The sequence below is a fragment of the Sebastes fasciatus genome, chromosome 17, assembly GCF_043250625.1.
Source record: "Sebastes fasciatus isolate fSebFas1 chromosome 17, fSebFas1.pri, whole genome shotgun sequence".
Lineage (NCBI taxonomy): Eukaryota > Metazoa > Chordata > Actinopteri > Perciformes > Sebastidae > Sebastes > Sebastes fasciatus.
The window spans coordinates 15,577,525-15,587,417 of NC_133811.1; the positions used below are offsets into that span (position 1 = coordinate 15,577,525).

The following is a 9,893-nucleotide window of genomic DNA, read 5'->3' on the forward strand; positions in this document are numbered from 1 at the left end:
GTGTGTCCGCCCACAAAAAAAAAAGCCACAGCTATCTCCTCCATATCTCTAAAAAAGAAAACAAATTGTGCACGAATAAAAAAGGGGGAGAATACGCGTAAAATAGCAACACTTGGTTTGTTTTCGCTGCGTGGCGACGCGAAGAACCGGCGAGAGAAACAAGAGCAGCAGCGGAGAGAGAAGAGAGAGCACCGGAGAGGAGAGAGGGGTGTTGTCCTGATGCTTAAATGGAAGTGGGTGGGCCTCCACGGTCACACACACACACACCGACAACTTCTCTGTGGATTATCACTCTGACAAGCTGATAATTTGATCGTTTATGGACTGGCTGTCCGGTAATAGACGCACACGACGGTGCTCTGGAGAAGGGAGAGCCGGTGACGGTGACTGTCTCCGTTATTCTGCTTGATTGTGTCTCTCTGGTTGGCACCGCCCTTCCTGGCCGGTGGGTGGTTTTTTCGTGAAACGGGCAGATCCGCCACGGCCCAGCGAGCGAACATATAGGCCCGTCCTCCGCCTCTGTACCCGGCCGGCCTTCTACCGTGAACTACACCCTCTCTCCTTCTCGGTATATTAATGCGTTATGAGTGGTAGGTACCCTCCCCCATCTCCTCTACTCCACCCCTCTCTATCTCTCTCTCTGTGTGTGTGTCTGACAGACAGATAGATAGATAGATGCCTTTGATATTGATGATGAGGTTAACTAGTTTATCTCCTTTTACATTTATTGATCACCATTGCATTGTTGTGCATTATTATTGTTTATCCATGTGATGATATTCTCACATTATACTCTCTTTCCACAGACTCCAAGAAGGAATCATGTGGAACTGAAGGAGGGAAAGCATCCAAAAAGGGGAAAAGTTCTGGATCGCAGGTAAAAAAAAAGAAATAAGTTTATCACACTTTTATTACCAAATATGTACTCCTCTTCCTTCCTCCCCAGTCAGCCAGCCAGACACCTCTGGGGGGCGTTTCTCTGGTGAATTTCACTTCCTGCTTCTGTGCAGCCCTGCTGAAAGAGTCTCTTGAATATAGGCTTATAAAGCTGTCACACTTCTGGCCACTGTACTTCTTTTTTTTTTTTTAAATTGTCCCTTTGAATTAGGGATTTAATTCCTGGATTCATTTTAAAGACCTGCAGCGTTGGTATGTGGCAACAACTGTGGAACTTCTATTTTCATCTGCTTTTTTTTTATACAGATTCATTTCAGTTATTCTTAAGTGGATCTTTTGTTTTGTTACGCTATGTTATACTGTTGTTTGTGACAGAATCTAGGCTGTTTCCGAGGTGTATAGCATAAGAAATTTGCCTGCGACCTACTTCCTTTGAAAGGGAGGAGAGAGAGAGAGAGAAGGCGGCATTTTCTTCCAGTGTTCTGAGAAAAAGAGAAATGTGGTTCTCACACGCCCACCCACTCACTTCCTGTAATACCGCCCACTTCCACTGACAGCTCTCTCTTTCGCTCAGCTTTTCTCAGTCTTTTTTCTGCACCATGTTTTCCCCACCCCTCGCTCTTTTACTTTATCTCTCATCTTTGTTAAAAAATTGTTCATTGTATGAGTGTGTAATGATACCTGCCCATCTTTTCCCTTAACTTCCATCTTGTTTGTGTATGTATGTGAGCTCCATCCTCTCCTCCTTCCCTCGTCACTTATGTTTTTTAACCGTTCCTCTCTCTGCCCCTCCCTTCCATCCCTCCTTCCTCCTACCGGTGTCTCCTCCAGGATTCCTCGCAGCCCTCTCCGTTGGCTCTGCTAGCGGCCACCTGCAGTAAGATCGGAGGGCAGGGGGGAGCGGAGGGGGCCCAGCAGGCCCAGCTGGGGGCCCAGCAGTACCAGCTCCAGTCTGGTCAGATCCAGCTGCAGGCGGGTCAGCTCCAGGGTCAGATCGTGTTGGACACATCTGGAGGTCAGACCCTGGTGCCCCAGCAGCTGGAACTGGTCCCTGCTCAGTTCACGGGGAACGGCTGGCAGATCATCACAGCGGCGCCGACTATGGCCAAAGATAACAACAATCAGCCTGTCGCTGTGACGGTGGCCACCACCTTGACTAATGACAGCTCACCGGGCGGACGCAAGGTGACGAACGCAGTGGGTCTGAGCAAATGTTTTGTTGTTGTCTGCCAATGTTTGTGCTCTTAACTGTGTCACTGCTCCTTTCTTGTTGGGCAGGTGAAGTCAGTGGGTGGGACCAACACCGTTGCAGCCAATCAGCAACAGCAGCAGTTCCAGATCATCCAGGTCCAGAACCTGCCCAATGCCGGGGGCGGGGTCCAGTATCAGGTCATCCCTCACCTGCAGACTGCAGACGGGCAGCAGATCCATATCAGTTCAGCTCAGACAGCCTCCATCGGATCTCTACAGGAGCAGGTCCAGCTCATCCAGACCCAGAGTCCAGGCCAGACCCAGGCTATCCTCCAGCAAGCCAACCAGCAAGCCATCATGACAACTACAGCCAATCAGACGGTCCCACTGCAGATCCGCCCCGCGCAGTCTTTCCCACTGCAGCTGCAGACTCTGCAGGGCTCCCAGACTCCTGTTATGACCACAGTACCCATAAACCTCGGCGGCATGACCCTGGCTTTACCTATGATAAATAATGTCGGAGGGGGCGGGGCCGTGCAGCTTATCCAATCAGCAGATGGCACATTCTCCTTTGCCAACGGCAACCAGCTGATGACAACGGCAGCTCCTATGACAGCATCAACTGGCTCGACAGTAGTAGCCGAAGGTAACAACGTGTCCGAAGTGACACAAGTTGTTTCTGCTGGATCGGAGGGTGGACCAGCTGACACCCAGGTGCAGAGCAGTGAGGCAGACTCTCAGAGTCAGAACCAGGCCAACGGGCTGCAGAACCAGATGGATACAGGAGCAACCATTCAGCAAGTGATCGTGGGCCAAGTGGGGCACCAGTTGCTGCAGCAGTTCCAGCTGCAGCCTCACAGTCAGGGTCAGGCCCAGGGGCAGCAGCAACCACAGCACATTCAGACGCTCCAGCTGGCCCCAGGACAAACCTTGCAGCCCATCCAGGCCTTCCAGAACCAAGCCCAGGTCCTTATCCGCACTCCAACCCTGTCCCCTTCTGGGCAGATCACTTGGCAGACGGTGCAGCTGCCCGGCGGAGTCTCCCTGCAGGGCGGCCTCGGGACGGCCCTGCCACAGCAGCTGACGCTGGCCCCGGTGGCCGGTGGGACGACAGTGGGCAGTGGAGGGCTGGTCTCCCTGAGTGGAGCTCCCCTGACGCTGAGCGCAGCCCAGATCAACCCGGGGTCCGGGGTCCAGACGGTCAGCATCGCCGGGCTGGGCACTGCTGGGGTTCAGATGCAGGGTGTCCCCCTCACCATTACTGGTCTACAGGGTAAGCCTGCACTAAGAGTGTGAATGTGTAGTGACGAATTCATCACTGATCCATTCATTACAAAAATGTGGTTGAAGCAATTTGGCTTGTTACGCTTTAGTTATTGAGAAAAATTGAGTTCTAATGACTCTAATCTCCAGTTGTGTGGTATACCACTTCATACATTTACCATTCACAGTCGAGCTATACCAGGATGTCCTGCTGGCTCAGTTAAATTGTGTGTCACTGCACTCAAGACCATTTTGCTTTTTTCAGATTTCTCTATTGTCATATTTTCTTCAGACTACCCCACAGACGATGCAACTTGTTTTTGATTAATACGTGTACACATTTTGTCATTTTCAAATCACCTTTCAGGTCAACCACAGGGTCAGGATGGGGTCAAAGTACAACCGTCTCCAGTGACGGTCACCGTCGGCAACGTGGCACCGGGCTCGTCGATGAGTCCGGACCAGCTGGGCTCCGTACAAAGTTCTTCGGACCAGGAGGGACCGCCCAGCAAGAGGCTTCGTCGGGTGGCCTGCTCTTGTCCGAACTGCAGGGATGGAGAGGGAAGGTACATTGGAAACACAGAGCACCATGCATAGGTGTTATAAGGGAGTAAGAATAGTATAAGGGTGTAAAAAGGGACAAACAAGTGTACAAATGTAGTGCATTATACAGTAATTCACAAGGAAACTGGCTTTTGGACAGTCAGAGCTCTACAGCTATGTGTACCCAAGTTCATGATTTAACTTTACTTTACATATGATTATTCCAAAATGATTGATGAGTGTCATGTCATGGTGGGACAACTGGTTTGACAGATGGTCCGAACACAGTGCAGCTTGTATCCTAAAGTGAGAGATCCGACCTCTCACCACCCAGCACTTCACTTTGTAATGAGGAGTTGAAGCCCAGATCGTAAACTGGGAATATTCAGAAGCAAGTGAAATGTATTCAGCTTTGCTAGAATAATCAGTGAATCCATTTGCTAAAAGTCTGACTAATTCACTCAGAGAAGTTAACTTTAGAAAACAGAGCTTGTTTACTGTAAATTTATTTTAACTTTGGGCATGGAAATTACTTCCTTGTAATAAAAAAAAAACCCTTCTAGACACAGGGCAGACCAGCTGTGATCCCATTTGTTTCAAGTCCTGAGACACACAAACACACCACCTCCAGCTCACTCCTAACTCGAGTGTGTGTTGTAGGAACAGCGGGGACCCCACAAAAAAGAAGCAGCACATCTGCCACATGGAGGGCTGTGGGAAAGTGTACGGCAAGACATCCCACCTGAGGGCCCACCTGCGCTGGCACACTGGCGAGAGGCCGTTCGTCTGTAACTGGATCTTTTGTGGCAAGAGGTTCACCAGGAGCGACGAGCTGCAGAGACACCGGAGAACACACACAGGTAGGAAACGCACATACAGGGATGTAGACTGGTGATGTGGGTCAGCCTGGTCACATATCCACCCTGGTCACGTTGGGTGTGATAGCAACTCACCAGTTAATCTGTATGAAATGTAATTAGTGAAGAAAATGCAACTTCCCAGAGCCCAACTTCAAATGTTTTGTCGGAAATCCACAGAAAAGCAGCAAATTATCTCACTTTTTCACAATTTTTACTTATAATATGTCACAGTTGTCATTTGCAGTTTGTAAACACACAGCATTGAAAGTTGGCGAGAGAGGGAGAGACAGAGCAGCGGTGGTAGATCAAGCTATAGAGTGAATGAAGAGAGGGAGCAGCATCAGTGAGAACAAAGCAGCAAATCAGAGAAATCAAATGTTATTTTCTGATTGTTTCACGACGGTTAAGCCGCTCTAAAGCACAAATAAACACTCAACTAACCCAGCACAACACTGCTCAACCCTGCGGGAAGGTGCCGCGCTGCCGGATTTTGAAAGAATGCAGCTGGAGGGCAGGCTTCATCCTGTCTGCAGTGGCTCAGCGCTGCTCTCGGTCAGGCTCAAACTGACACATCGATGGCACACAGCAGAGGAGAGAGAGAGAGAGGGGAGCAAGGGAAACTCAAAACGTTGTAACAAACCTGTTCTCATCTGTCAAATACGGCCGCTTTGTATCTGACAGAGCTAAAGGGGGACTGCCTCGGTATCAGACGCCGAGGGGCATGACTAAGCAGCGGGATTTGACAATCCTGCGCGCTGTTATTGGCTGGGGCTGGGGGCCGAAAGGCTGTTTGCAGATGCCCAGCAGTGTCCCGAGTAAAGCAAAATAAGAAGAAAAGAGAAAATACAGGCAGAGGGCTGCAGGGTGTCTGCAGAAACAGACATCACCACACACTTCTAGTGGGTCATAAGTGATGATTGAGAGGGATTCTTTTTGTATCAGTCTATACATTGTTCCTTTTTAGGGAATTCTTGCATATTATACCTTTAAACGATGAATCAATTATTAAAATAGTTGCAGATAATTATTCAGCACTAATCCAAACTGCTTTCAAATTTCTTTCAAAACCTTTCAATTCAATTTCTTGCCCAACAGCTACACATGTATGTAGTTGTAATAATTAGCGAGGCCGTTCTCTAACAAAGCTAGGGCTGCCCCCTCTTAGTCAATTAGTCGACTTATCGGTCGTTTGGTCTTAGTCGACTAAGATTTCTTTAGTCGATTAGTCATCTTTTATGCTTTTTTCATGCTGAATGACTTATTTCCAAGAAACTTATGACCACATCTCTGCTAAACACAAGATTTAAAGTTCACACTTTTGTGTGATTCTTTGTGGAGAAACTCAGTTTTACAGATCTATCGATTAAATCAACTGATCGATTAGTCGACTAAGAATTTCTGTGGTCGAGGACGGCCCTAAACGGAGCTCCAAGAAGGCACCAACCAAAGCAGATTTTGTTTCGTCACAATTTGGAAGTATGTGTAGAAAACCAGGGGTTCTTTCGTTCTCCGATTTATTTTTCTCTAATTCTTTGTCTTCTCCCCTCTAGGAGAAAAGCGTTTTGAGTGTCCCGAATGCTCCAAGCGCTTCATGCGCAGCGACCACCTCTCCAAGCACATCAAGACGCACCAGAACAAGAAAGTCGGCGCTGCGGTGGCAATCATCACCACCGATGACATGGAGGAAGTCGTTCCCGAAGGCCTGGACGCCTCCCCTCAGATCGTCGCTGTGGCGACCCTCTCGCGTGACTCTGACCCCGCTACACCCACCACCTCTAATCACCTGGAGGAAGAGCCGGTGGAAGAGGAGGCGTTTCAATAGGCACTCCCGTTTCTTTGCTGAAGGCTGACTTTTTTTTAACTTTTACATCATTTTAAAAATGTTGTTCTTTCATGAAATGGGACTCAAAAGAGACGGAATCATGCGATGAACAGAAACAGAAAAATATAAACAACACAATCTAAAAATAACTAACACATATAATAACAAAAAATTAGCCTAAACATATGAAAGATTAGTTTGGCATTTATGAAATGAATCTATAATAATTCCATTCACGGTGGGGAAAGGAATGTAAGTCGTGTCTAGATTAGCACAAGACAGGGGGACCTGCTGAACCTAAAACCATCGAGAGACATTTTCTTAATCGCAACAGAATCTAACTCTATGCACAAAGTTGTGTTCCTGTTTCACACCTGTCCAGACAGAGCTGAGGGTCAATCATGGTACAGGACTGTTGCAGAGCAGCGATAAAGCAGGGGCGGTCTTGGGATGATGTGTGTGCGTGTGTACATGTGACCTGTATGAATGAGCGTGTTTGTATTCCCGCGCCGTCGCCGAGAGGATCTACCTAATTTGAGTTTTATTCATGGTTCAGGTTTAGTCCTCAGATCAGATTCAGGTGTTGATTCCTTTGAGACCAGTCAACGGATAAACTGTTATTGAAGAAGAAGAGAGGGGAATTCTAAAAAAAAAAAAAAAAGTAGAAAAAAGCACATATAAAAAGATTTATAAATAATGCATTCCTATTGAGGCGCAGTGGCCATTCGAAAAAAAGGTTTCTATAGAAAAACAATCTAGCTTTCTACAACTTTGTTTGTGTAGTGAAAGCAATACTATAACGACAATCCTAGTGAAACCATGTTTACATTGTCAGGGGAAGTTTTCTCTGTTAATAAGACAAGCCAGTTCGCTCGACCATTCGTGAGAACACCTGAAAGCTGTCGTCTGAACAAAGCCTGTCGCTTTGCAGATACCACAGGGTGGCTTTAACATCACAGCTGCAGTCTATCCAACGCTTGTTTGTAATTTTTATATGATCGATCACCATCAGATGGCACCTGGTAGATGTAACGGCAGTTCGTCGGACAGCGGCACCGTCACCGATGTTGCTTTCTGTGCTCTGGTGGGCGACCCCTCTCCACCTCTAACCTTGTGACCGATGTACCACAATTGCCTTAACACAAGCTGTCGTACAGAGGGAAGCTCAGGGTTAGCTGGGTGGAGAAAGAGGGGCGCTCTCCTGCGTTATTAGGGAGAGCACGCCACAGCACAGAGAGGTAAAGTGAGAGTGACCAGAGCGGTGGTTGGGAGCGGGTCGGGCTATTTAGCTATGTGGATATTTTTGAGATGTTTTCTGGTGGTGTTGCTCTGTGTTAGTTCAGTGCGTACATTATTTTGAAATTAAAAAGATACTTTTATTTTATCAGTTGTTTTAAAAAATTCCCCTCCCAGTATGTTAACACACAGGACCCCACTGTGTACGGCTAATTTATTATTTATCCTTGAGTTGTACTATTTGCCTTTTGCTGGACTTGTATTTGTGTGATTCTGAGGTTGTGTACAGCATGTTTGAGTTTTTTGCCGTAGTGCTGCTTCTCTTCTTTAATCTCTGTGCTTCGGTTTTCTTTTTTCTACGTCTGACCATTGCTGTTCATTTCTTCTTCTTCTTCTTCTTCTTCTCTTTGCGCCATAATGTGGTTTTTTTTGGAGAAAAATAAATAACAAAAGAAGAAGAAAGCAAAAAAGTTACTATTGTTTAAAAGTTGAAAATACCAAACGAATTTAGATGTTTTTGGTAATATGTTGTGTGACAACCGACTTTTTCGTTTCTTTGATATTTTGTAGTGACATCTCATTTGTAAATCTTTTTCTAAAAAGATGTTTGTCCGTCTCCATGACATTTGATAATGGGTTTTTTGCCAGGTTAGCCTCAAAGGCCCCAGTTTATTGATATTTTTAAAACTGGTTTGTACAAACGTGTTATGTCAATAAAAAAGTTTAAAAAAAAAAAGAAGGACAAATTCAAGCAGAAAAGATGCTTTGCCTGCATAACACTTGACAATAAAGTGATTAAAACTGTCTTAAACTCCACTCTGATGCTCTGGTGTTTGTGTGGATTAATCAGATGGAAAGTCCCAAAGAAACACCAAGGAGCCCTAACAATACCTACTCATTGTACACTTTGACTTCAACACACACACACACACAGCTTCTATAACTCCACCTCCTTATTACTGGGTAATCCCTCCTGTGTTGTGACAGCAGTGATGATATCTGTGCTTCCTTTGGGAACAATTACTGTTCCCAGTTACCGTTTCTGCTGTTGATGGACTCCAAATTGATGCTGCGAGGATCGAACCTGTGACTATACAGTTGCAGGACAATTCGTTACCACTCAAAAACACACAGCTGCTTTGACTGATTGAGTTAGCGTCGACAGATAATGAGACATTAGACGGTCTACTTCAGAAAACATGATCTACAAAACACCCCGAGTGTAACTGAGCTACGATCAAAGTGTGACTTGTGGGAGTTCACCAGCAGGTCAGTCTGTCTGCCAGTATACAAAAAGAATCACGTAGTAGGCAGCTCACGCTTACCTTTGACATGTCACTCCTTTGAAGCACTTCAAAAACACCCTAATCTACAACCTCTCTCTGCACCCTCGGGTGTTTTTGTGGAGTTTTGAAGGTAAAAAGGAGTTTAATGTAAAGAACTCTCAAAGTATCAGAAGGACAGATGTTTTACGTTTTAATTCCATTAATTGTTATGACTTTGGATGTAAATTGATACATTGGGTTAGATAGACAATCAAAATGTCAACACTGGGCTGAATCCTTTTTCAGGAGCAGTCTACAGATTTGTATCTGTAACATTGATCTGGAGCGTGCACCGTAACACTGACACTATAGATAGATGATGAAGACACCAATAAGTAGATAAAGGTTGTAATAAACCACTCTATAGAGTGCTGCAGGAATGAGCCCTAAAACACGGAAATTAGGTAGCTTTTTTAGCTCTTCCGGTTCCCTCGTCTGGAAGTGAATGTTTTTTTGTTTTTTTAAATGGGTTTTTAGTTAGAAGCCTGAAATAAGGTCTGTGGTTAACACAAGCTGAATTTTAACCTTTTGTCCTACAATATAAAATACATCAGTAAATATCCCACTTGTGAATTTTTAAGCTTTTATGTGTCTTAAAACAAGGCGGTTGCTAACAAGTGGCTAAATGAGACTCAAAACGCCATCACGCCGACTCGTCCGCCTTTACAGCCACGTTGTGTATACTCACACTCATGCGACCGTGGTGTAGTTCGTTTATAGCCTAATGTTAGCTTTTTACTTCTGGAGATTGCATTC

General features: G+C 45.9%; 1 protein-coding gene across 3 annotated transcripts in view; it reads left to right on the plus strand.

Moving 5' to 3' along the window:
* Positions 1-6,700, plus strand: part of sp4 (sp4 transcription factor) — a 6,717-nt gene extending 17 nt beyond the window's left edge. Inside the window, exons 1-7 of one of the 3 annotated variants that reach the window (XM_074612589.1) lie at positions 1-590; positions 807-877; positions 1,729-2,082; positions 2,176-3,361; positions 3,719-3,917; positions 4,555-4,754; positions 6,305-6,700. The exon at positions 1-590 is cut by the window's left edge and continues 17 nt beyond it. In XM_074612589.1, coding sequence (XP_074468690.1) covers positions 584-590; positions 807-877; positions 1,729-2,082; positions 2,176-3,361; positions 3,719-3,917; positions 4,555-4,754; positions 6,305-6,576 — 2,289 coding nt within the window. In that variant the 5' untranslated portion in view covers positions 1-583 and the 3' untranslated portion in view covers positions 6,577-6,700. Of the gene's footprint in view, positions 591-627; positions 699-806; positions 878-1,014; positions 1,150-1,728; positions 2,083-2,175; positions 3,362-3,718; positions 3,918-4,554; positions 4,755-6,304 lie in introns of those variants that run through there. The other 2 variants (XM_074612590.1, XM_074612591.1) reach the window with 2 other exon arrangements.
* The last annotated feature ends 3,193 nt before the right edge of the window (positions 6,701-9,893 follow it).